The sequence below is a fragment of the Neopelma chrysocephalum genome, unplaced genomic scaffold (genome assembly GCF_003984885.1).
Source record: "Neopelma chrysocephalum unplaced genomic scaffold, ASM398488v2 Primary Assembly neopelma1_142, whole genome shotgun sequence".
NCBI lineage: Eukaryota > Metazoa > Chordata > Aves > Passeriformes > Pipridae > Neopelma > Neopelma chrysocephalum.
The window spans coordinates 2,950,611-2,975,757 of record NW_020897804.1 but is presented as its reverse complement, the minus strand read 5'-3'; the positions used below and the strand labels follow the sequence as shown (position 1 = coordinate 2,975,757).

Genomic DNA, 25,147 nt, shown 5'->3' with positions numbered 1-25,147 from the left:
AAATGCTTGGTGAATGTTTCATTCTGCTCAAAGAAAAAAATGCCGACAGGGTTTCCTTAGCCTGTGCATACCAGGACAACTTGGGGTTGTCCCCATTGATCTTGCTCAAAACCCAGATGGGAGAACTGCAGCATGGCCCACAGAAAACCTGTAGTTCCTCCTTTAGGCCATCTTGTGAGGTTGTTTCTTTCACTGCCTTCCAGTCCTCTTCTTCTGTTTTCTCTGGCTGGGCCACACGCATGAGGTCCAGTTTCTTGCTGGCTTTTGAAAACACTTGCACTTTAAACCCAACCCTTTGACATGGGTGAAACAGCCCGGGAGTGTTTCCTGCGGTCCACGAGCTAAACCACTCTCCCCATTATAAGCTAAAAAGCTGGCTTTAATGTATATAATGAAAGACATGGTTAAAAACGGTGCTTTAATAAAGAAATACAAATGACAATCTAAAAATGTCTTTTATTGGGCTGCTAATAATGACCAGCGGTGAGAGTGGAGGGGTAAGCAGTATAATGAGCTCCTGGGAGGGGGCTTGGATACAGCTGTTCCATGTGTCCCAGAAATCAGGTAGAAGATCTCTTGAGCTCACCAGGAGCCAGGGGACTTGGCAGTGAGCAGCGTGGCACACCAGACCCAGATCCTGCTCTGGTGAGCTCAGGTTTTGCATAGCAGCTCCCCAGCTCGGTGCTCACCTGCCAGTTGCTCAGCTTGGGAAACAAACAGGCAAGCACTGAGGAGTTCAAGTTTTGTATATTCATGTCAGTCAAACAGAGACTATTCCCTCCCCTGCCCAATGATTCTTGCCCACCCCAGCCCCTTGCCCGCCCCAGTGCCGGGTGATGCCCGGCCAGATCCACACCGGAGTAAGTCAGACACCCAGGAACCTGATTCATGCTGATGTAGCCAGGATGTGAATCTGGCCTCACAAATAACATTTCCCCCTGCGTGGGAAACAAAACATGTTAATCTTCTTGGTTTGGAAACCCATATTTTTTTCCCTTGAACACAGAGCTCTGTCCCCCCATCATTAGCAGATGTCTTGCATACGAACTGTATTACCCATAAAGTCTGCTTACTCCAAGCAAATGTTTCTCCATCTTTTCTTTTTTTCTTTTTACTTCAATTTGAAGTGAAAGGTACAGTATAGGATTCAAATGCTTTTGCATTACACGGGTTTCTGATCACTTGAAAAACCCCACAGAAAAAAACGACTTCACAAACCTGAAATGCTGTCTGAATTGTTTTGCTGCATTTCGTTCTGCCTAGCTGAACTTTCTTATGATTTCTTTTTTTTTTCTTTGCTTTACATGGCACTTTGCTTTTGCTTGTTTATAACTTTATTCGTTTATTAAAAAAAATAAATTCATAGCTCCTGTTTCAGCTCTCACTTCGTGTCAGTATTTCTACCCTGTGGATGTGTCGCACAGGCAGGAACGTCAGGAAATTGCCCAAAAGGCAGAACTACAGAGTAGCTCAAAGGAAGAAGCAAACCTGAACGCCGAAGCATGGTTTGGTGTTGTCCCAGCTCTTGGCCACACCAAATGCTGGCTCCAGGGCTGCAGGCAGGGACGTGCAGGCAGAAGAAATAAGAGGCAACTCATAGAAGGGTTCAGAAATTGGGCTTTGTCACCGACAGCTGGCTGGCCTGCTCGCCATGATCTGAATGGCACCTCTGACTTTTCTTTGGCTCAAAGATTTAACATTAAGGCAAAAATCAGACACAGTGCAGAAGCTCCATCAAATCTTTGGCACAACAGCAGTAACAACAACAACAAAAAAAAATTACTGTACACATGAGCTGAGAGGGTAACATTTCCCAGTTAAGCAAAGGGAAAAGTGCTAAATAAATTGCACGTACTAAAAGGTGGCTGGCTTAACAACAATAAGAAGCATCCCCGTCCTTTGTTTTTTCTTTTCTTTTCCTTTTTTCCTTTCTGCTCCAGAGATTGAGAGAGTTCCTTGGCCAATCGTCATCTCCAAAAGGGGCTTCTGCAAAAAAGCTGCTTGCAGTCTTCATCTGGATCGTGCAACCTCTGCCAAGACCAGATGTAACTCTGGCTGGAAGCTCGTCTGAATCCTCCCTTCCTGGTTATTACTCCTGGAAAGAGAAAGATGCACCATCAGAACAGGGAACACATGGCATCCTGTCGGCTCCTTGCATGGACAACTGTCGCTGACGCACACTGTGGCATCCTTGGGGACTGTTGGCCATGGATCTGTGATTTTTAAGAGCTGGGCTCACAGAGGAACCATCTGTAGGTGCCACAGTGGTGGCCAGAGATTGCATAAAGGAGAGGGACTGGCAGACAGAGGGGATGCGGAAGGTTTGGGGAGGAAAAACAACACGGTAATTAGGCGTTGGCTCCAACTTCTGATGTAAAAAAAAAAATAAATTAGAAGTGAGACAAACACCTGCTTTTGAAAAGACCTGGAGCCTTTTGGTCTATTTTCAGTTTCAGAAGCTGATCTCAGAAAGCAACAAGCTGGGTTTGTGCAGGAAATGGGCTTTATTTCTGTATTTTAGCTGTTTTATATACTTTTCTGTGTACATGGCTGCTCTGCCTATGGGACTGCAACCTGTCCCATGAGCCTCTGTATCCCCTGCGAGTCACTTCCATGGCAGATGTACTTGGGTAATTGCACTGGCCTACAGGATATTATGGCCGGGTCCATTGGAAAATGCTCAACTCCAAACCACGGCAGCTTCAGACAAGGAAAACCTCATCTAAGCCCCCTTTCACATTAAAATAAGCAATGCGAATTTCCCACAAACAATTGTTAGCATAGTTCAAAACAAGAGGAAAATCCTCAGGGCCTGAGGATTTCATGAGATCACATCTCTGTTGTCCAAATTGCCTTCATCGTGTGGACTCCCAAATCCTTATTTAAGTAACTTAGGAGTTAGAAACTTGGAAATGAGATCCCGTTTACCAAGTGCAAACACCGTTTTTTGCTTTTTGCCAATGCATTTAAGAGCCCTTCCTTTGGACATGGTCACTAATTTCCTGGAGAGATCAGCCGCTCTTTCTGACAGTCTTAAAAGGTTAAACTCCTTAAAGGTTGGCCTGGAAAATATTTTTTCCTCAATCTGTTTTGCTTCTGTACTGCCTCTCTTTTTCCATCACTAGATATTGTAGCATTAAGGTACAAAATATTAGTAGCATACTGGTACTTGATTTATTTTATGACTATCATTAGGGCAGCTGCTGTGAGATCAACCATCACAGCTGAGCCTCCACACCAGGTTAAGGTGCAGGGGAATCCAAAATCCACCTTGCCACCTCCTCCTGCCAAGTGCAGACCCTGGGAAGCACAGGATTGCCCCAGGACCATCAGGGTTTCCCTTGATAAGAGTATTTCACCCACGTCAGACTCCACGCAATAAATGCTGGTGTTTGCTGGACCCCAGAACTCCTGGAGTTGGGGTCAGCACACCTGGATATGGTGGAGGAGGCTCTGCTGGAGGACAGGATGGAGCTGCATCCCAGCACATCCCAGAAATAAGAGTCCTTGGATAAAGTCACTCCATCGGTTCAAGCCCGCAGCAGTTGTTCTCCTACATAAGCAATCATGAGCTCTTCACATCTGGCACGTGCCAAATCTGAAAACAGAGCTCACTATTCCAATTATGAACAACAAGGAGGTGTCTCTGCAGACTGGATGACCCTACCTGAGCGCTTCTCAGAGCAGATGATGTAGAAACTATTGCCCTAATTCAAGGCCTTAATTGGTATTTGGGATTTTGAATAAATGAGGTTTGGGTGGGAGGATGACAAACAGCCTTGTGTATTGCAAATGTTTCTGCTGGGACCCTCCTAAAATTATTTTCCAACAATAAATAATATATATTAATAACGTGTAATAGAAAAGTCAGTTGTTTAATTTATCCCACATGGAAAGAAAATGTAAAAGAAGAAAAAGGAGGGAAGCAATGACCACTCTCATTAATATTAAAAGACAGTAGAGAGATCAATGCCCCCCTGTTCCCGCCTAGAACAGCAGTCTTAGCAAGCAAAACCTTTTCCACTGCAGGAACGAATTACCCAGCAGTAGCAGCCTCTTGTCCTAAGCCAAAGCCACCAGAGTCACAGGCCTCTGGTGCCCTTTAAAGTCCCGAACAAACAGGACCTGGGATTGCAGTTAAAACCTCCTGCATTTGCTGGGAGAGACCCTATCCTCCTGCTCAGGGTGCTGATCAAAAGCATTGGTGGGTTTTGGGAAGCAGGATGGTTTTAGGAAGAGAAGTCTCAGTGGCAGCTCTCCTCTGTGAGGTTTCTGGGGGGGTAAGAGGGAATATGCACAAACCAGCCAAGGGCAGGTAAGGGCTGTCCTGTTGTACCTTTGAGGCGAAGGAAATGGGAAGGGGAACAGAGAGATCCCTCTGCAACGCGATGGAGAGGCTCAGCGCACCTCACTCGTTTGTCCCCAGGCACTGCCCAGTGCTGGCCATGGGTTATGTTTGGTGGGAAAGGGCTCCATTCTTTCCCCCTCCACCCTTTTCCACTCCAGCCAGGAGCTCTGAAGACAGATTTATTAGCCTGGGTCTGCTTTAAACTAATAATATCGGAACTCCCATGGCTCTTGAATTTGACAACTGGCCCAATGACCTTGGTGAGTTTGCAGCATCCCAGAGCATTTCAATCTCTATAAATCAAAGCAGTTCTGGAATTGAGTCAGCCTTTGTTCCAGGGTTTCTCCTGTCTCCTCTACTCACATTTTCCTTTTGCTGTAGTTACCCAATATCTGTGGGGTGGATCTTACCCTATTCTTGGTAACACCCTTGCTTTAAAGGGAATGGACCCTATGCTGGGGCTCTGCTCCCACCATGGGAGCAAATCCCTGGCCCCAGTCTTTTTGTGCTGTGACATGGCTACTCCAATACCCCTTAAAGCAAAGGGGCTTTTGGGGTGCTGTCATGCAACAGGGAAGTCCCACATCACATTCTTTTGCAAGGAAAAGCTTTCAGCCCTGCTCTTTGGGGTACTCATGCTCAACCCCCCCCAAGGGCGTGCAGTGCCTTTGGGGATGCACACAGCTGTTGCTGCCTCCCTGTCCATCCTTGGGTGAATTTATCATGAGCCTTAACACCCGTGCCCCACCTGCAATTGCTATTTTCGGTTGCAGGGATGTATAAAATCCAAGCAACAAGCAAATGAATCTCACTACCCCCTCAACACCTTGTTTTTAAGCGGGTCCCTGGGTGTGTAATCCTCCAGCCAGCATGGGGCAGGGGTAACTCATGACCAGGCAGATCCAGGACCTCCCCGTGCCCCCAGGGATGCTGCCATCCCGCTGTCCCGCGGCAGATGGACAGACGGCTCGGGGCGGGTGGCTGCTCTGCTGTGGTCCAGCTCCTCCCCGGAGCCCGCGGAGCTGGCGGCCGTGGGGAAGCAGACTGGCTGGCTGCCCGCTCTCGCCGGCAAGTCCTAGCAGGGAAATGAAGCTATTTTTAAAGAGGAACCTCTGCTAAGTCAAACTGCAGGGAAAGGGAGGTCGAACCTCATCACGAGACCCCCCTCCACACACAGGACGGGGAGCCGCGAGGAAGAAATGCCACGCAGATCATCAGGGTTTTACTGTGCTGGCTCTGAGTGGTCCTGATAATCAATATCAGATGATCAATAACAGCAAGCCCCGGCAGCCAGGATCATCCAGGGGGTGGGAGCTGTGGCTTTATCTCGGGGCTCTGTCTAAATAAATCACGAGTCATGATACAGTGTTACCGAAAAAATATGCTCCAAGAAAATGGTTTCAGTGCCATACAAATCAAGCCTGACACTACCATTTCTCTTTTATAATATAAAACCTTTACTTGTTCACTCCTGCAAGTAAAAACGCCTGCAGAACCCCTCTTGTCAATTTTTTTCAGTGGAAATAAGTGTTACCTACAACGGGAGCTCTGCTTTTATGAAAGTAGCAATAAGGCGGCATCAAGGCATGGCACAACACCACAATAACTATTTTATATAATGCAATAATTGCATACATAATGTCAGCCCTTTTAGTGCAGCATATTGCAACAAACAGAGAGGCTTTTCATTCCACATACGATTCTAAATCATTTAATTATCTGGGAAAAGATATATATATATATCCATATATATGTGTGTGTATATATATATCTATAAAGCGTATTTTTAATTTTTAATTCCTTGCATCTGTGCTCATCCACACACACAGGCACAAAAACAAGAAACTAAATTCCAGCCGAAAACTTTTATTGAGCTCCAACTGCTCGCCTGTTATTCATAACCCAGTTTCCTCTCTCACAAAGAGACCTTTCGCATGGTTTTGGTTTTTTTTTTTTTATGTGTGTGTGTGTTTCTTTTTTTTTTTTTCCCCTTCTGCCTCGCTAACAGCTGCTCGCAGTGTTGTATCCTGAGTGATGATGAGGTTCTGAAAGTGTTTTTTTGGAACAGATGGCCAGGAGAGAGCTGGGGAATGTGCCAGCAGCGAGCTGGGGAATGCGCCAAGTCCTGCAGTGACTGAGTACTCCGGGTTCCAGCTCGCGTGCCTTTCCCCTGCCCTCTGCCCCAAGTGGCGCCAGCAGGACTTCCCAGCTCGCGCTCCGAACATCTGGAGTCTGCGACTGCCAGAAGAGCCGGGACGGGGGGAGGATGAAGCGAAAAAAAAATCCCTCACCCATCCCTCCCTGCTCCGGCTGAGCTCCCAGGGCCGCGGCGATGTTGCTGCCTAGCACGGGGGCTAATCAAGAGCAAAGAGGGGAGGGGAAGGGAGAGAAAATGAACCTTGTGATGGGCGCTTGGCGTTTTCAGTGCTGGGTGTGCCGTACAGGGTATTTATTGGCGGTCGGATCCTGCCCTGGGTAGACCGAAGGGCTGTGTCTGTGCTGCCTGCTGGGGGAGTAAGGTCTGCCCCACAGCCTTGGGGCCGGATCCTGTGGGGCTGGGGGGCCCAGGGGGCTGCAATGCACAGCTCTGCACCCCCACAAACCCCAGTCTCCAGGGAGAGCCCCTGGCCATGCACCCTATAGCCCTAACCCGACCCTGAGCTGTAACACTGCCTTCCTGCAGGAGGAAAGAGACTGTACGAGCAGCAAGCCGGACCCCAAACATTATAGAATCCATGTGAGGTTTTCAGATGACCTCGGGATCTGTGCAGAAACCACGTACATCGGGGATAAGGAAACTTGGACTTCCCTTTCTGATCCGATCCCTTTCTGGAGGATGCTCCTGGATGGAGTTGAAGGCAGCTCCCTCCCTTTTCCCAGGATATCAGTGTGGCCCCAGCAAGACTTGGGGCTCTGCTGAGGGTGTTGCAACCCAAACCTCCAATGTGGTGTGACTCGGGTGCATGGTGAAGGGCAAGGCTTACTCCAGATCACTCTAAAACTAAGCAAGAGGCAGCTTGAAAAAATGAAAACTATCATCAGAATTCACCCCCCCACACCACAGGCAGCTTTTTTTTTTTTTTAAGAAAAAGGCATTTGAAGCCTCCTTTGTTGCTTATAAATGAGATCTCCCATCACCAAACACCCTCAGTCAAGTCTCAATTGCAACAACCAAAATCACCTTATAACTGTAGTTAGGACTGAAAAGGGGATTTTTGTTTTTCTAGTCAAGTTTGAAAGGCTAAAGTCAACCTTTCTAATTAAAAAAATGGAGTAGAAAGGAGAGGGGGGAGAAAATTACTCAGTAAATTTCCTATTGCAACAGCAAAGTCTGAACAACAACCTAACGTTGGGGACACCGGCTAATTCGCCCTCAGAAACAAAGCAAGAGGCAACGTACAATCTAGCAAACACAACATCTGGAGTCCCTGCCTGCCAAAACAAACTCCAACCAGCTACTTTTTTTGTGTGAAAAGCTCACGGTGCCACAGCACATCGCAATCAGAGAGCTGAGAGAGTGAGTGAGAGAGGCATAGACACAATAAAATGGAGATGACAGGAGATAAGGGTGTTGTGGACCCAACCGCGGAGCTCAAGGAGCAGAGGTCTGTGCTCGGGCTTGCTATAATTTTTTTAAAGAGCAAATATAAAAGGAAACTTAAAAAAACCAACAACAACAAAATAACAACCACCCCGAAGTCGATAATTCAGAGGAACTGCTCAGTGAGCAGCGGTTTCAGAGACCTGATTAAAAACACACAGAGCTTACAAAAACGTGCCGATTTCAACATTAATGAGGGCGTGGTGTTTTTGGGCCAAGCCATTGTATCCTCATACAGCTGCCTGCGTGAGACCCCCCAGTAGAGACATCCCTTCACACCACCTGACATCCAGAGCTTGGATTGTCCCGGCACAGCCATCCCGGATCTGTAATTTCCCTCTGACAACAGTCCTTTCCTCCCTTGTGCTCATGATGCCATTGATTTGCTTGGCTCAAGGAGAACGGGAGATAGCAAGATGAGCCCTCCCAACCCAGGCTTTGCATTCCCACTCCTATCTACTGGGAATTATCAGAGTTACTTAGTGGTACCTGCTGGTTTTTGCTTCACCATCATCTGAATGTGCTCTTGCCATCACCTGAGCACATACTGCTGGAAATAAAATTAACCATATAATCCCAAGAGAATCTACACACTCTGGGGCTGCCCTAAACTTGGACTTTCCAAAACAGCAGAAATGCATTTGCTAGAATTTCCAGCGAGAAAAGCAAGGCAGAGCTGGCATTAAGACTTTGCCTCAGGTACAAAGCCTGGCTTTCTTTTCAGACAGGGTTTTTGGAGAAGGGTTAGGGCGTGTGGCCTTCCAGAACATGGAGAAAAGGCAGATTTTCTCCTGGTGACACTGTTTCAGCGGGTTGGCGGTGGCCTGTTGGGAGGTGGGACGTGCTGATGCCGCGTGAGAGTTTCACTGTTCACACACTCTCAGTGGGCTCAGGGCTTTTCTCCATGCATCCGCTCTGGAGAGAATTTTAGAGAACAAATGCCATAAATAGAAGACCTTTAATTCTTAATTTATTTTTTTAATTAAGGATGGGCCCAGCCCTAAGCCTCAGATGTGAACACCCTGGGATTTGGAGCCATTTAAAATCTGGCTCTGTGTTTTCTGTCTTTAAGCTTGCATTGGTTTACATAAGCCAAGACAATGTGTCTCAGCCCATCGGGCACCCAAAGGCTGAATATCAGCCCAGAAATGTGCTAAAGCCTCAAAAAGGATGCTCATCCCCTTTTTCTCCTCCATCTTGACTTGGAGAGGGGACCCAAGCCCCAACTAGCAATCTGCCCAAGCCCCAGAAATGATGCTTTTGTTCTCCCCCATCTCAACTTGGCTGGACACCCAAGAACCAGCTCTCACCTTGCCCTGGGATTGGTGGCATCACATCAGTGTTCCTGGGACACCACTGCCTGTGGCGCTACAGACCCCACAATGAAACCCCAATTTCGGGCTGTGCCCAGGAGCTCCCCCCACATCTCCCAGCTCCAGGCAGTGCTGTGGCTGTGGGTGAGCGGTGCTGTGTCTCTGCCTGGCACTGCTGCTCCGGGGGCATAAATACAGCCCGTGACAGCGAGAGGAAGCGACAAGGGAGTGTGCTATTGTGTTTATTTATAAACTGAATTGCTGCAGGATGATTTGTTGGGCTAAAGAGGAGGAAAAGTGAGGAAACCTGCCCGAATCACAGGCAGATCTTAGCGACACCGGGGAAGGAGCCTGCTCCCCGGCTTAGCTGCCCATTCATCCATTAAAATCCCGCTGATTTATTATCCCGCCTGACAAGCAAGCCCAGAAAGCAGGGGGAAGTTCAATTCAAGTTTACAAAACTCTTTTTGTCATAAAAGCCTGAACAAAGACATCAATCACTCCTTTAATTCACCCATGTCACTCTCTGAGAGGAAAACTGGCAGAACGCTCTGCTTCCTCCTCCCGCCGCTTGACGATGATTTCACCTAATTGGTTCAGTGTTAAGTAACCTAAAGGAATGCAAGGCGTAATTAGATTTAACGTTGTTTCCTCAAGATACCCACATGTCCTTCAGGTCATACATCTTACTAATGTGTTTATACATACAATGTCTCCATTAGCTACCTTTTTTTTGTTGTCGGGTGATTTTTCTCAGAGATAAGTGTTGGATTAAACAAAACAGAAAACACAGGCGGGCGACCGTGTTTTATGGGCTCCAAAAGGCGACTCAAGGTTGGTTTGGTTTAACAAGTAACAGTCCCAAGATGACTCTTAATAGGATCACGCTCGTGTTGAAACACACGATAGGCGACTAACGAGGGGAAGAGCCCGGCGCAGAGGACGGGGAGGAGAGAAAAGCTTTTGATTAGGAAGGAATGTGGTTATTACAAGATCAGACAGATGGAGGAGAAAAAGCAAGAGAGAAAGGCAAGGGACAAAAAAAAAAATCAGGAAAATTTCACGAGGTTGGGAAAGGAAGGAAACCACTTTGGATATTTTTTTTTTGGCTTTTTTTCTCCCTTTTATAACTTTTACTGTTATTTAGGGGGCGAGGGGGGGAGGCTGTAACATACCTTCCTTTTTTTAGATCTTCCTTCTGCTTGTAAGGTCCTAGTGCACTGCTCCACGCATTCAGAGAAGCTCATGTTACTGTGGTCAGCGCTGTAATCCAGGTCTGCTAGTCTGGCCAGGGAAAGGATATAGTTACAGGCTATTCTCAAGATGGCCAGTTTGGACAACTTTTGACCATAAGAATAGCAGGGAACCTAGAAAGGGTAACAGGGAAAAAGAAATAATTAAAAATTAGGCCATATAAACAAAATATCTTGCTTGAAGCATGGCAAAACAACTGGAAGTTATTTTCTTAGCAGTTTTTAACATAAATAGAAACTCTAGCGATAAAAATGCCATATGGTCCCAACAGGTTTTTAAGAAGAACTCCCCCGCTGATCTCCATGGGGATGAAAGCAGCACGAAGCCTCTTGATTTCAGCGGGGCAGTTCTGCTTAAAATGTGATGGCAGGCCTGGGATGTCTGCCTGCTGTTCAGTTCTTGGAGGCCCTGTTTCTCTCAGAAACCTGCAGCCCCCATGCCACCCAGTAACTCGCCTTGAATTACTCACTCCCCACAAGTAGCTCCCATGTCATCACAGGTCTTGCAGAATAAGGCAATGAGGAAGTATGAGCAACTATATCACAACCTGATGTTCCTTGTGCTCAAACAGCATTGATTGTGACTTCCAGCCCATGCAAAAACATGATGTTGCTGAGAAGCAAGACCTGGAGGCAGCAATTCCCACCTGCTTAAACATCCCATCATGGTACCTCACACCCCAAAAGAGACCAAACCAGAGCCTGGTTCAGGGCCCTGGATGTATCTTACGCAATTTATTTCTTCACCCTTAAAGACTTCTAGTGCAATGTGAAACATTCAAACAATTCAAACTAAACAGTATGTGTCTAAATAACCGAACTGTGTATGGTTCCTGCAGCAGAACGGGCAGATTGCTTTTCCATCGTGATCCAGCAAAACACTACATCTACACTCCATTTTGGGCACACAACTTTAACATGTCCAGCTTAAATCATTTTATGGGAAACTGGAGCTGGGCATTTATCTGAAATCCCTCCTGGCCCCTCAGGTTGTCTGACCACCCATGAGTCTAAGTTTTCATACTACATCAATCACGGGAATGACTCAGTGTCCACCAGTCACCTGCCTCCGTACCAGTCTCCATCCTCCTCATCCCTCTGGAGTGTCACACTCAGAGTTGGAGACTTTTTTAATGCTTCTTGCCATGCTCATGCCTCAGCCTCTCTTTTTTCCACAGGGACACAAGCATGGGATCATCCGTGGAGTGATGTCCCTGATTTTACATAAAGTAAGATGGGTTCACTCCTTCCACAAACCCCACAGTGACCATACGCAGATTCCAAAGGAGAAGCAGAACAGCCCAGGCTCCAACTACTGTCACCTCCACAACCTCATATAGATGTGCCATCCCTGTATTTAGTAGCCCATGATAGATCTTTTCAGTCCATTAATTTGGCCTGGTAAGCTGAACTTCTGTTGATTTTGAGCAGCCACAACATCCTTTTGCAAAGTTTTCTCCCCGGTCTATACAAATTTTTCCTCCTTTTGCTTGTTTTGAACTTGGCTCCTACTGTCTTCCCTTGAGGTTCCCTAGTTCCTGTATTAGAAGAGAGGACAACAGATTTTTATTGACGTCCTCTGTGACATGTTTTCAGTCCTCTATCATCTCTTCACCCTCTTTTCCAGAAGGAAAAGGTCAATCCTCCTTAGCAGACAGTTGTATGGAAACCATCCTATATCTCTGATGACCCTTCCCTGAACCTTTCCTAGTCCCTCTGGAGCTGAGAGGATCAGAACAACACAAAGTATTCATGTTGTAGGTGCATCTATCTAACAGATGCTTATGTTAAATATTCCTTTAAATATTCTGTTAAATATTCCTTTTTTTACCAACTCCTGACTTGATTTGTAAGTGCTACCGGACACTGACTTGAGACTTCCATTGAACCATAAACAGAAACCCTGAGGTCTCCCTTCTCTGAGATAATGGCCAGCTCAGGGTCTATCATTTCATGTGTGCACTCTGGTATGGTTTTTGCTGTATGCATCACCTCACTTTATCTGCATTCTATTTATTTCATGTACCATATTATTACCCAATCTCTCCAAGTCATAAGGTTCAGCACAGTTTGCACAGTCACAATTTCAGGTGGTGGGACCTTTCAGGTCTCCAGCCCAACTCTCTGTTCAAAGCAGAGTTAACCACAGAGTCAGGCCCTGGTTTGCCTACTTGGGACATCCCTCCCTGCAGGAACTGGCCCTTTTTCCCTACCCACCACTCCCTGCCTGTACACTGATCACTAATCCACACTCCTGTCCAAGCTGCTCAGTTTCTTCAAATGTTCCTAGGGAAGACCTCTGCCACAGTACTTACAGAAATCCAAACCAATTGGCTGGATCACCCATATCCATGAGCACATGAATTTTAGTGCTGTTGACCCTTTGGGTCATTTGTCTTGCATGATACATAGAATCAATTAGGTTGGAAAAGACCTCTAAGAACACTGACTCCAACCATTAACCCAGCATGGCCAAGCCCACCACTAAACTGTGTCCCTAAGCACATCTACATGTTTTCGGAACACTTCCAGGGATGGTGACTCCACCACTTCCCTGGGCAGCCTGTTCCAATGCTTGAACACCCTTTTAGCGAGGAAATTTTTCTAATCTTCAATCTAAACCTTCCCTGGAACAATTTGAGGCCATTTCCTCTTGTTACCAGGGAGAAGAGAATCACCTCCACCTGGCTACAACCTTCTTTCAGGTAGTTGTGGAGAGCAATAAGGTCTCCCCTGAGCCTCCTTTTGTCCAGGTTAAACACCCCCAGCTCCCTCAGCTGCTTCTCATCAGACTTGTGCTCCAGACCCTTCCCCAGCTCTGTTGTCCTTCTCTGGACAAGCTCCAGCACCTCAATGTCTTGTAGTGTGGTGCCATACACACCATCTACTACTGATACCCCTGAAAAGACATGGAATCATAGAACAGCTTGGGTTGGGAGGGACCTTTCGAGGTCACCTAGTCCAAACTCCCCCCTGCAACGGGCAGGGGCATTGCAGAGAATCTATTTATCCTATGGGAATACCCCGTGTCACTGCTGCATTGACCTCAGCTGCACAGAGCAGAGACTTCTCTGCTGGTAACACCAACCCAAAAGGGATGGAGCCACTTCCACACCTCTTCTGCTGGAATCGGCCCTGTGTGTGCCATGGGATTCGAGATACACCCTGTAAGCCCCCCTGCAAAACTGCCAGTCAAGGAAAAGGGAAGGTTAAGTGTTGTTCCCATTGCTCCAGAGGGAATCAGAGGGGTAGCCGGAAACGGCTGGAGTCTGGTGGCACAGAGATCCCCTTTTTGTCTGACAAAACCTCTCTCTAAATCCCTGCCTTCACTTCTTTGCCAGCATTATGCACCCACCAGTGGTACTTGCCTTCAGACCATAGTACCTGGTCCCCAGATGCAATGAGCTGAGTTATTTTGAAAGCAAGAGCTTTGAGCAGCAGAAACACCCAAGTTTTTCGACGCCAGTGTAACAAGAACAGCAGAGCGCCCAGATCAAACAGCATCAGGAAAGAACAAAGCAAGATGGAAACTAAAATAGAAGGATTCAGTGCAATGTGGGAGTAATTTCAGAATTAGAGCAAGAAGGAAGTTAAATCGAGTGGAAGTAAAATAGAACCACGAAATCCTTGAGGCTGATGCACAGACGCTGTCCAGTTACAACACAAGAAGGCAGACTAATGTCTTTTTTCCTCATCTGTTTTGCTCTTTCTTTTGTGTTTTGGGGTTTAAAAAAAAAAAAAAGAAAAAAAGGAAACAAAATAAAAACCAATCTGGTTTTTTTTGTAGGATATGTTTGCTACAAATGGGAAGGAGGACCTCAGCGCTAACACAGCTGACAAAACCCTCAATTGGGATTACACAACATTTTTCCCACACCACTGCAGCGGAGTCCAAGCTGGAGCTGCCCCATACATCCATGGGAAGAGGTTCACCTTGAGCAGCTCAGATACTGCTGTGATGGGTGCGGGGCACCAACATTAAAAGATAAGAGGTTTTTTGCCATGGTAACAGTGTTAGAAAAACTATTTTATAGGAACCCTCCCTGTCTTGGCTCAGCTCCTGCCATTTTAATGTTTCCTTTTGAATTAAACATGGGAAATTAAGAGAGGAATGAGCCACTTAGTTCAGATCCAGAGTCAAAGCTTCCCCAAGTGAGTGTGCGTGTGTGTGACTTTGGCATTATCTCTTCTTTAACACAAAGTCAGCAGGAAGGAGGGGACAGATTTGCACAGATTGGAGAAAAGGTTGTTGATGACACACCTGGATGCCAAGAAATCTTCAAAATCCAACTTAAAACAGAGAGAGTGTCTTAGAAATGGGAAAATGCCTGATGCTGGTGTGGTCTTGCAGCCGTGACCCTCCCAGTTTCCATGGAAGGAAGGAAGCTGATCTGTCTCCACTACACAGATCTTGGGCAGGTGGTAACGCAAGCAGGTATCTGTCACACTCCTGGCAAGCACCAAGCCCTTTCCTTCTGTCACCTTCTTGTTCCTCACGCCTGAACTGAACAGATTTTGGAGCTTTGGTGGGACAGCTGTAAAGATGGGAGCTGAGCAGGTCCATTCAGGGACGGGGGAACCAGGGGAGAGCTCAAGTTCCTGTGCAGTTAATGAAAATTTTTCCCTTATCTGACCTCACTGATCTCTCCCAAGCAGTAGCACAGCTCACCCTCTTGCCTGCAATATTTGCAGTGATTAAAAGGAATTAGGAAGGAACTGCAACTGAAATTTCACACTGATTCGAAGGAATGCAGCTGTCTTCTAGAAAGGCAGAAAGGCTAGAAAGGATACTGGCACCATCTTTGGCTTTGGGAGATCAGCACAGAGTGGGCTGGGATCAGCAGGAACCAGAGCTTCTCTCAGAGCATGTTTGTTAGTTGTGTCTGCAAAGGGCTCTGCAGAGTCTCCTTGGTCTTATCAGTGACCCCGAGATGGAAGGAGTTGAAGCAAGGCAAGAGGAATGCTCCTGAGACATATTCCTGTGCAGAAGAGCCCTTCTTTGGCAGGAAGATAGAACAGGATGTGACCTAACAGGTCTCTTCTATCCTTGACGTCTGAGATTCAGAGGCAGCGCCCTTGGAAAATCAAGGATGCTCCCTTTGAAGTCCGTGGGAAGGTTGTTGTGTACTTGACCGGAGCAGTGCTCGGCCTGCAGCCAGCCCTCTCCAGCGAGGCAGGGATCTGCTGCAGCTCCCCAAAGGGTCACTGTCATCCACTGAAGACCTGGGCTGGGAACTGATTCTGACCCAGGGTACAGGAGAGGAGAGTGCGGGATGAGGTTGGGGAACAAGTGGAGAAACAGATGGGTGAGAGGGTACCCCTGCAACATGAGGGTGAAGGGTGTGTTCACCATGGTGGGTCTGTGGGGAACAACCGGGAGCATCCCATGGACTTCAGGAGCATTAAGCAAGTTCACATCATTGAGCCTTCTGCCAGGCAGCTCTGTCCTTATCAATACGATTTCTGTAAACACACTCTGGACCTGTGCAGACAATATCTGTAAAATCAAGTCTGCTTTTACACTGCATAAAGATGCTGGAATAAAGAAGAGTGTCGAGTGCTGGGGGTCCAGACCTCTCTGGTATTGTGCTTGAATCGTGACTTAGCAGCATAGACATGCACAGATCCCCTCCACACGAAGGTCATGCAGGACAGAACTGGGCCCCCTGGGCACAGCAGGGAAGACAGGGTGGCTCCACGGCAGAGAAACACCCATGTTTGCGATGGCTAAGCCGCCCTGACAGCTAGTTCCTCAACATGCCATAAGAAGCTGCTGAACCTACCTGTCTGCTAACTGATCTGGTTTATTTTTATGCTGGGAGTTAAAACACATCAGGCCCCCCTCCCTCCCCTCCCCCAGGAGAGCATTTGGCTGCCTCTCCCTTGCATCCGAACACGCAGCCCAGCGGCGCTGTCTCATTGTTTGTGCTGTGCCTCCTGCCAAAAATATTTCCAGAAGGTTCATACAAATGTCCAGTACTTAATAGTTCTGGCTTTTGTACGTCCCTCTTTCCACCCCGGGGTGAGTCGGACGTTTCCCGGGGTTAAGACACCTTGGGGGAACGGCGGCAGGTTGGGGCAGCAGGACTGCCAGTGTTCCCTGCTTGTTGGTCCTGAGCATGGGGGAAGCCTCTCTTTCACGATCCTCAAGTATCTCCAGGGCTGATGTCTGCAGTGCTACTGCAGATGTGTGGGTGCCTCATCCCTGCAAGTGTCCAAGGCCAGGTTGGATGGGACTTTGAGCAACCTGGTCTAGTGGAAGGTGTCCCTGCTCATGGCAGGGAGCTGGAATGCGATGATCTTTAAGGCCCCTTCCAACCCAAACCATTCTACTTCTATGAGTAAGAGCTTTAAGAAGCTGAAGGCCTTGCCCAGAAGATGAAGGCCTTGCCTGTTTTCAAGACGTGTTACATTGTGGTGTGTGTTTGGGAAGGGTTTGGAGCCACCCTTTTTCTTTCCACCCAATTTTGTGGTAAAGTGAACACATATGGGTCCTCCTGCTTCTCACAGGACTCGTTGTTTGATGGTCTGGTTGGTGTGTTCAGATTCACCAGCAAGGAACTTGGCTTCCTTACCTTGCTCTCAACAGCTACATGCCCCAAGTCCTTCTAACATCCCAGGTGGGACGATGATGATTTAATATACAGCTGTATGATGGAAAAGCCTGCAAGCATTCCCAGGATGTCCTTTCACAGTCCTGCCAGACCCCTTCAGACCTGGTTCCCAAATATTCCTCCTCCTGCCCACACCACGGCAGCAACCAGCTTCCAGCAATGGCTCCTCCATGCCACTGGTGCTCACTACACTGAACTGGACCTTTGGGGCAGCACGGTGTGGGCTGGAAAAAGCAAGGACAGATTCTGCCTTGTTGATATATGGCATGGCTCTCAGGGGAGTGCTTTTGGAGAAGGGCCCTGTAAGAGTCATAAAATAGTTTGGGTTTGCAAAGGACCTTTAAAGGTAGTCTAGTACAATCCCCCTGCAATGAGCAGGGCCATCTTCAACTAGATCAGGTTGTTCAAAGCCCTGTCCAGCCTGACCTTGAATGTTTCCGGGAATGGGGTATCTACCACCTCTACGGGCAACCTGTGCGAGTGTTTCATCAGCCTCATTGTAAAAACTTTCTTCCTTATATCTAGTCTAAGTCTACTCTCTTTTAGTTTAAAATCACTACCCCTTGTCCTAGAGCAACAGGGTCTACTAAACAGTTTGTCCCCATCTGTCTTATAGACCTTCTTTAAGGGCAAGGGGTGGGAGGGGCTGAAAAGTCTCCCAGAACCTTCTCTTCTCCAAACTGGACAAGCCCAACTTTTTCAGCCATCCCTCTGATCATCTTTGTGACCTCCTCTGGACTCACTCCAACAGGTTCATGCCTTTTCTGTGCTGAAGGCCCCAGAGCTGGAAACAGCACAGCAGGTGGAGTCTCACCAAGGCAGAGTAGAGGGGAAGAATCACCTCCCTTGACCATCTGTGGGTGTCACGGTGTCAGATGCTCCACAGAGCTCTATTCCAGCCAGCGATGGGCAGCTATTCCATACCATGGGTGAGGGAGGCTTTTATTTCTCTGCCACCAGACTGCAGTGGTGGGGAAGGGGCAGCCCTGTGCTAGCAAAGCAATCATAGCAGTTTGAAAGGAAGCCCCATCCCTGTCCCACCACAGGGAGCAAAGTGCCCAGTCAGGGCCCAAACTCAGCTGAAAAATGCCAAGGGGAACAAAAGCAGCATCACTCAGGCAGGAGCACTAGTCCTGAACGAGGTGCCTTCGCCTCTTGGGTGGGTGCACGCTGCCAAATAATCCAGCTCCTGGTTCCCTCCCAGCTCCTGGCTCCCCCATCGCTCACATTGCAAAAACATGAGTTCACTCCTTGGAGCGAATGAATTGGCTTCCTCCAAACAAAACCTAGGTGTGGTGCTGGGTGAGTTCACCCCGGGAATCTCTTCCAAATGGCAGTCTGGTTAATGCTGCCCCAGGCCTGGCTCCACTCCGCTTTGGACAGTCCTCCTGCATTATCCCCATTTTGCTACCCCAAAGCCTCCTGCACATCCTCAGGGCGTACAACAAACACTCAGTATGAAAAATATCAAAATGCTGGGCTGCAGCAAAGCTCTTACCTTACTGCAGGCTCTTTGAACCACTGCCCAAAATAGTAACTACACAGAGGACTACTGGGTATCACAGGAGAAATCCCAGGGCCACAAGGCACAGAAAATCTTCTCTGAAAGGGGCTACCCTCAAGCACTATAGTGGGGAAACACTTTTTTGGGCAATAGTTTTGTAATGGCCATCTCCATCTTTAAGGCCCAATGAATCAGATTCCCCTGGCAAACAGGAGACCAAGCTCTACCAGAGATAATGGCATTACCACAGCCTCAGCTTGGCCTTGGTGACTCTTCAGTCACCACCCACTGCTGGACACCACAGGGTTTTCCACTCCTTTGCTATCACTGCTTAGACTCAGGAGCTGCCATGAGCAGCTGCAAGGAGCATAACTCTTCCTCTGCTTGCATCCCTGCATGGCACAGGGGACAGTGCAAACCGGCACCAGGATGGGATATATCGCTTTGGGAATGCACACGGCAGGGACCAAAAGAGATGCAGGATGGGAACAAAGAGCCTGGGGCGCTCTGCTGCACGGTACTGTAAAGTGTCCCATCTCCCCACTGCAGTCCAGAGAGGAATTTGAGAGTGGATTAAGGCAGGGAGCAGAGGCTGGATTCAAAGCTTGACAGAGAAAAGCAGACTCTTTCCTCCAATTTCAGCGGGAGCCATAAGAAAACATAAAGGTTAACTTAGGGTGGCTGCAGCAGGCAGAGCAAATACCTCCCGACAGGAGCGGGATTTGTAGCAAAAGATAAAATCAGCTAGACAGCAGCCAAGAGAGCAGAAAAGCCCTGTTCTTGGTGACACACAGGCATTGTTTTCAAGATTTTTGTCCTTTTGTCTGGTTTCTCCCTTATTTTCTGTCCTCTTTTGTCGCTTCAGGCCAGTATTTTGTCATCTTCTTTAGCTGTTAAACCACAGTGCCACCCCACTCTGCCCCAACTGGGCTCTAAATATCCATCAGCGTCACTCGGGACCGGCTGTAACCACCGAAATACTTTGGTTAACACTGTGCTGTTCAATGACAACACGCAGCAGAGGCGTTGTACATGATGTCTGGAAGATGTTCCAGCTCTCCTGAAGTCCAGCAGCACCTCTCCAACCATCTCTTCCCACCCAGCTGTCACCCCCAGAGAGCTCAATGGGTGGTTTGTCTTCAAGAGCTGGGTTTTAAAGCATCTTGGGTTTTCCTGCTTGTGGATTCATCACAGAGGGATGAATCACTGGAAATAGGGAAGGGAGATGTCAGCAGGTGATGGAGGAAAGCTCTCAGCCTCCTCACCACACAGAAGGGACACGCCAGAGACACTGGTCACATGCAGTGTCGCGCCTGCAGAGGTGACAAACCACGGCCGCTTTTGGGATGACACACAAAGAAGGCGAGCACGTAATGACACATGCCCAGAACAGCCTCAGCCTCCTCTGGCTTGTGGCTAAGGACTGCTCAAGTCGTGGGTCCTGCCTCCATTTAGTGCCTGGCTTGTCCTTCAAAGCCCTGCAGACAGCTTGCCCACATGCCACCCCACAGCCATGTAACCTCCTCCTGTGTGGCCTTGAGGCTGCCGCTCCTGATGTCCCACCATGCTCCCAACAGGAGCAAGCAGGGGCTTTTCTGCACTGACTTAACAACAAACCACAGCAGCCACGTGCATGTCGGCAGCAAAAAGTGAAAGGATGCTAGTGGGGGGGAAAAACCTCCATTCCAGCAGCTAAAAAATCCTATAAAACTCTAAAGTATCTCCAGAGCCCACATGAGTGCAGAGAGCGAGGCTGTCAGCTGCTGAGGCAGAGTGTCCTGGTAATGCAGTGGTGAAAAGATTTAGAAAAATGCCAATATACTTCAAGGGAAAATAAATGCCTGTGGACACATTTGCTCCCAGCGCAGACTCCAGCTCGCTGTGGCTCGATGCATCGCTTTCTCGAGGAGGAGCTGGACAGCAGTGCTCCAGAGAGAAACCAGATGTGCAAGCCCAGGCAGGCTCCAGATCAGGAAGGCTGCTGTGGTTGTCTCTGTCCATCAACGGAGAGTTTGCTGCCACCTTAGGGTCTGTCAGCACAGCTGAGGAGCTCAATCCCAACTCCTATGAGTGCAACATACTGGTGGGAGCTGGTTTGCTTGGCTGCCCATGCAGTCTCATGGTGAAAAGCACTATCTCCTTCCGGCCAAGTCCCCCAGGAGCAAACCTGGTGGCTAAGTCCATGCTGCAACAGATGTTGAGATAGTCCAGTTTCATACTTGGGATTTGCTGGAGTATGAGACTCTTGCTGCCAATAGGAATTTGCAGACAATAAAAAAAAAAGGAGCCAGCATTGCTTGGCGTGGAGAGCAGTTGCTCTGAAGATACGCAATGTTGTTGTCACATCTTGTCTCCTCCAAATGGTTGCACTGCTTCACAAATCTGAACATCCACCAGCACAAGGACAGGTAAGAGTCTTCACATGGAGGAGGAGATGTCCTCAGGTTCTTGCGAACTTGGCACTGTGACTCATCAGAAATGTTTGGGTTCATTGACCACCCACAATGGCAGAGAGACGGAGAGAAAAAGGATGAAGTGACAACCCATTATGTCACTTATGGAGGGTCCTGCAGCAGCAGTATAGGAATCCACTGACCAGGACCCGCCAGGGCATTCAAGGGCAGACCAGTGCTCCAGAGAGGAGCTGCCCAGTCACGAGGAAGAAGCAGAACCCGGGACGGACACCAGAAAGGCAGCAGCAGAAGGGCAGCCAAGGATAGCAGAAATATCTCCACCATCTCAAAGTGCTTCACAGCAGGTCAGTGTTTTCCAGGGGGAACTACGCTGTGAGCCTCGGGAGTCTGCTGTTAGTGGAAGGATCATCACTTGGACAAACGATGCTTGGGGAAGAGAGGGTGGGAAAATCTTTTCCAGAGTGAGTAGCTGAAGATCACAAGTGCCAAGACCAGGGAGAAGGACCTGCATCTCAAGAGCATCTGCTCTTCATCCCCACTTCAGTGCTATGGCCCTATGGTGAAGGCAGCAGTTCAATACAGAGAGAGGGAGAGAGAACCTTGTTCCTGGTGGCTGCGACACCAAAGGGTGAACACAATGGCAATGACACGTCTCACAGCAGCAGGCAGCTTCCCAGAGCTGGCAGCTGCCTGCCTACCTCCCACCTCTGAGGGGGCCCTGCCCTCAGAGGCGAGCTGGGGACAGCTAAGTGCTCAGGGACATGGCTGGATTAGCCTCCCCTTGTGTGAAACAACTGTGTTTGGCTCTTCCTCCACCAAGAACTGGAAGAAAAAAAAAAACCCCACACCCCTTCCTGCCATCTGGAGAGTTAGTCGACACAAGCCAAAACATGTGTGCCATATGTACACAGCTGCGGAGCGCAGGGACGCCGCTGTCAGCCCATCTGCCCGGCACGCCGAGTGCCAGTCGCCTGCCCTGGGGTGGGCTGCTGAGACAGGGAGAGTGTCCTGCACAGAGGCATGACTTCCCCTTCCTCCTCCTCACCAGGCATGGACAGGCTCCCTACAGCTCAGCTTGGCTGTGGTGGGTCTGATCCTACAAGCAATGGGGTTTTATCTCACGCATGCCAGTGAGGACGGGTGTCTCCAGCTCTGTACATCCAAATGTGACAGGGAAAGGGATGACACCTGTGTGGGTGCTGGGTACCAGTGGTTGAACAGGGCTCCTGCTTCCAGCAGCTCCACATCCAGCACCTGAGCCCTTCCCAAAGGAGTGTGGGGCGGGGGCTGGCTGTGTGCAAGCGCGGCACTCTCCCCTGCTCCTCGCCCGCCTGTCTGCAGGGAGGTATCAGTTTCAGTGCCTCAGGAAAGGCCTCCCAGCTGCTTAAGAGCCTGATATGTGATGACAAGGAGGGGACGGAGGACTAACCAAGGAACAAGAAGCAAACTGAGACCTGTGGCAGACAGCGCACAGGGATTGCTTCAGGGATGTGGAAAGACAGCGCTGACCTGAGGCAAGAGAAAGCCTCCCTGCTGCCTGTGCCTCTGCCAGCGCATCTCCCTGCTCCTGCTTCCCGACCCGCTGACCAGGATGAGACAGAGAGCAACGTACTGTCTTCTGATCTGAACCGCTCCTCAAAAACCTCTCCTCCGACCCCGGTGTGAATGACTTGAGTGACAAGGCAGCGCCGTGCGTAAGTGCAATGAAGCTGACTGTCACCTGATGTCACGTACGGCACCAGGCACGCCGCTGGCAGCCCCACAAGAAATGAATACAAATGTCATCCAATGATGGTCGGGACAGCCAGCCCACCCCTCAGCAAATTGCTAGGAAAACCTCGCAGCAAATATTTCCCAGAGAATGATTTCTTTCTCTTTGCAGAGTGAATACAGCTCTGCCAGTATGTTCCCGTGCTGACCCTAGAGACTGGCTTTCATGGGAAGAGAGGACAGCAACTTGTTCTCCAGGCTCTTTGGACTCCCAGCTGAGTCCACAGCTGAAATGATTTATAGAGACAGGGCCAAGGCCAGGAATCTGAGGCTTTTCAAGAGTTGCCCATTTCCCAAAAGAGTGCGGCTTTAATTTGTTGCCTGCCTGACTCCTGCTTGAGGCTCAGCCTAGAACAAGATTGCCAGTGATTTGGGAAATCAGTGTTACTTCCCCTTGTGGTTTTGGTGGTGTAGATGTCTGTCCATGGAGAATTAGACTGACACTTCCAAGCGTGTTACAGACAGTCGCCAAACAACTGAAATATGGAAGCAGCTTATAGAAACAAAATATATCAAGCCTGGAGTCTGCATGTACAAGGGGCAGCCTCTCAGCACTGGGGGACAGCATCCAGCACACACTGGATTACTGGGATTTATGACAGGAGCTGTCAGATACCACCCTGCGCGGTGATCAAAAATATTTTAGTTTAGATGCTCATCAGTGATTCCCTCCTGACATACAGCCCCAGTCTCAGCCTGCGCTTCTATTGAGGTCAGAGCTGGAAGTCTGTTCACAGAAGCAGATGATAGGGAAGGATTAAATCTTGGGGTGCAGCTACTCAGCACACAGCAGTCATTGAGAAGGGCTGCAGGCAGCATGATGGAGTTAGGAACAAGCAGAGCTCCGCTAAGCGGGAAAGAGCATTGAGTCCTAAAGCGAGCACACTTGCGGAATAGCTTGGATTAGTAATGTTTGAAAGATGGTAGTGAAAAGCCTGGGTGTATGAGCCCCCCTGTGAGCAGAGCACGCTGCTCCCACTGGGCTGGAGGGACCATCCTGGGAGAGGCAGCGCTCAGCATCTCTCACGATCAGACTCATCTGCAGCTCACAGCCCTCCAAGCCCTGTGCACCTCCTCCTTTCCACACACCTGGAATAGTCCCATCAGCACTGACCAGGAAGGCAGAACAGCCAGAACAGCTGGGCTTGCAGAGTGTGACAGCACATCTTTGTCTATCAGTGAGCTGTCTCACAGTGCCTACACACAGTGAGGGCTGAGTACTGGGGCCAGAGCACTAATTTATCCTTGTGCAGAAGATGCAAGAACCTTGCGGCTTCTCTGGATCTCTCCTCATCTCAGAGAAGTGATAGAATGATTTAGTCCAAAACATCATTTACCTTTCAAAAGCTCCACCCTGACAGTGAGAACCCATCTATTATGCTTCACAGATGACCATGAGGATTTTCAAGTCCTCTCACTAAGCAAAACCGGCACTGCACACGCTTCAAACACACACTACAGTAAAACTCATGGGAAACTAACTGGCAGTGGACTACAACTCAACTTGGCTATCCCTGGCAGACAGGGCACATGGAAAGTTTCAGAGGCTGCTGCAGGAACCCCAAGTGCCCTGAGGAGTCAGGCACCCTGCACCGAAGTCAGCAAGAACATGGTGCTGCCCAAATTCCCAGTGATTCCTTTGGGGCAGCTCACCGCAGCCAGACAGCTAGCAAGTACACGTGCTCTTGCTACAAGAGCATCACCCCAGCTCGCAGCTTGGCCAAGTGCCTCTCTCCACACTCTGTTCTCACTTGGAGGGATTTCTCGGGTTTGTTTTATTTCTTCCCCCTCCACACCATTCCCTCTCCGGGTGAAAAAAAAATAAATAAAAAAGAAGTCCAAAACTTTCTAACTGCAAGCAAATTAAAAGCCCTTATTTATTTATCTTGAGTGTTAGCACAGTTCTAGGGTTGGTACTTCCAGGCATTTTGAACCGACTTCCCCTCCTGTCAGGCGGCTCCTGCCCTTCACCTCCCCTGGCCCCCGGCAGCGCGGGCGCTCCCCCGTGCCCTGCGCACCCACCAGCCCCCGACACGCGGCACAACGCGGAGGGTGGCGTTGGCGAAGCGATGCCCGGAGCCCCCCGCGGGCGGGCGGCGGCTCCCGGGGCGGCGGCAGGTACCTGCTTCCGCAGCGCCTCGAAGGCGGCGCTGATGGTGTGGACGCGGGTCCTCTCCCGGGCGTTGGCCAGCAGCCGCCGCGTCTGCTGCAGCGCTTTGATCTCCGGCGAGACGCCGGACGCCTCGCCCGGCCGCGGGCGCGGGGAAGCGGCGGGCGGCGGCGGCGGGGCGGCGGGGAAGGCGCTGCTGTTGGCGGCGGCGGGGCCGAGC

At 49.2% G+C, this 25,147-nt stretch overlaps 1 protein-coding gene across 1 annotated transcript; it reads right to left on the bottom strand.

Annotated features, from left to right (window-relative positions):
- Positions 1–436: 436 nt before the first annotated feature.
- Positions 437–25,140, bottom strand: ATOH8 (atonal bHLH transcription factor 8; the record flags this gene model as incomplete). Its single annotated transcript, XM_027699926.1, has 3 exons — positions 437–2,095; positions 10,438–10,629; positions 24,940–25,140. Coding segments are annotated over 3 exons (399 nt in total), but the record flags the coding sequence as incomplete, so codon positions are not given.
- Positions 25,141–25,147: the final 7 nt, after the last annotated feature.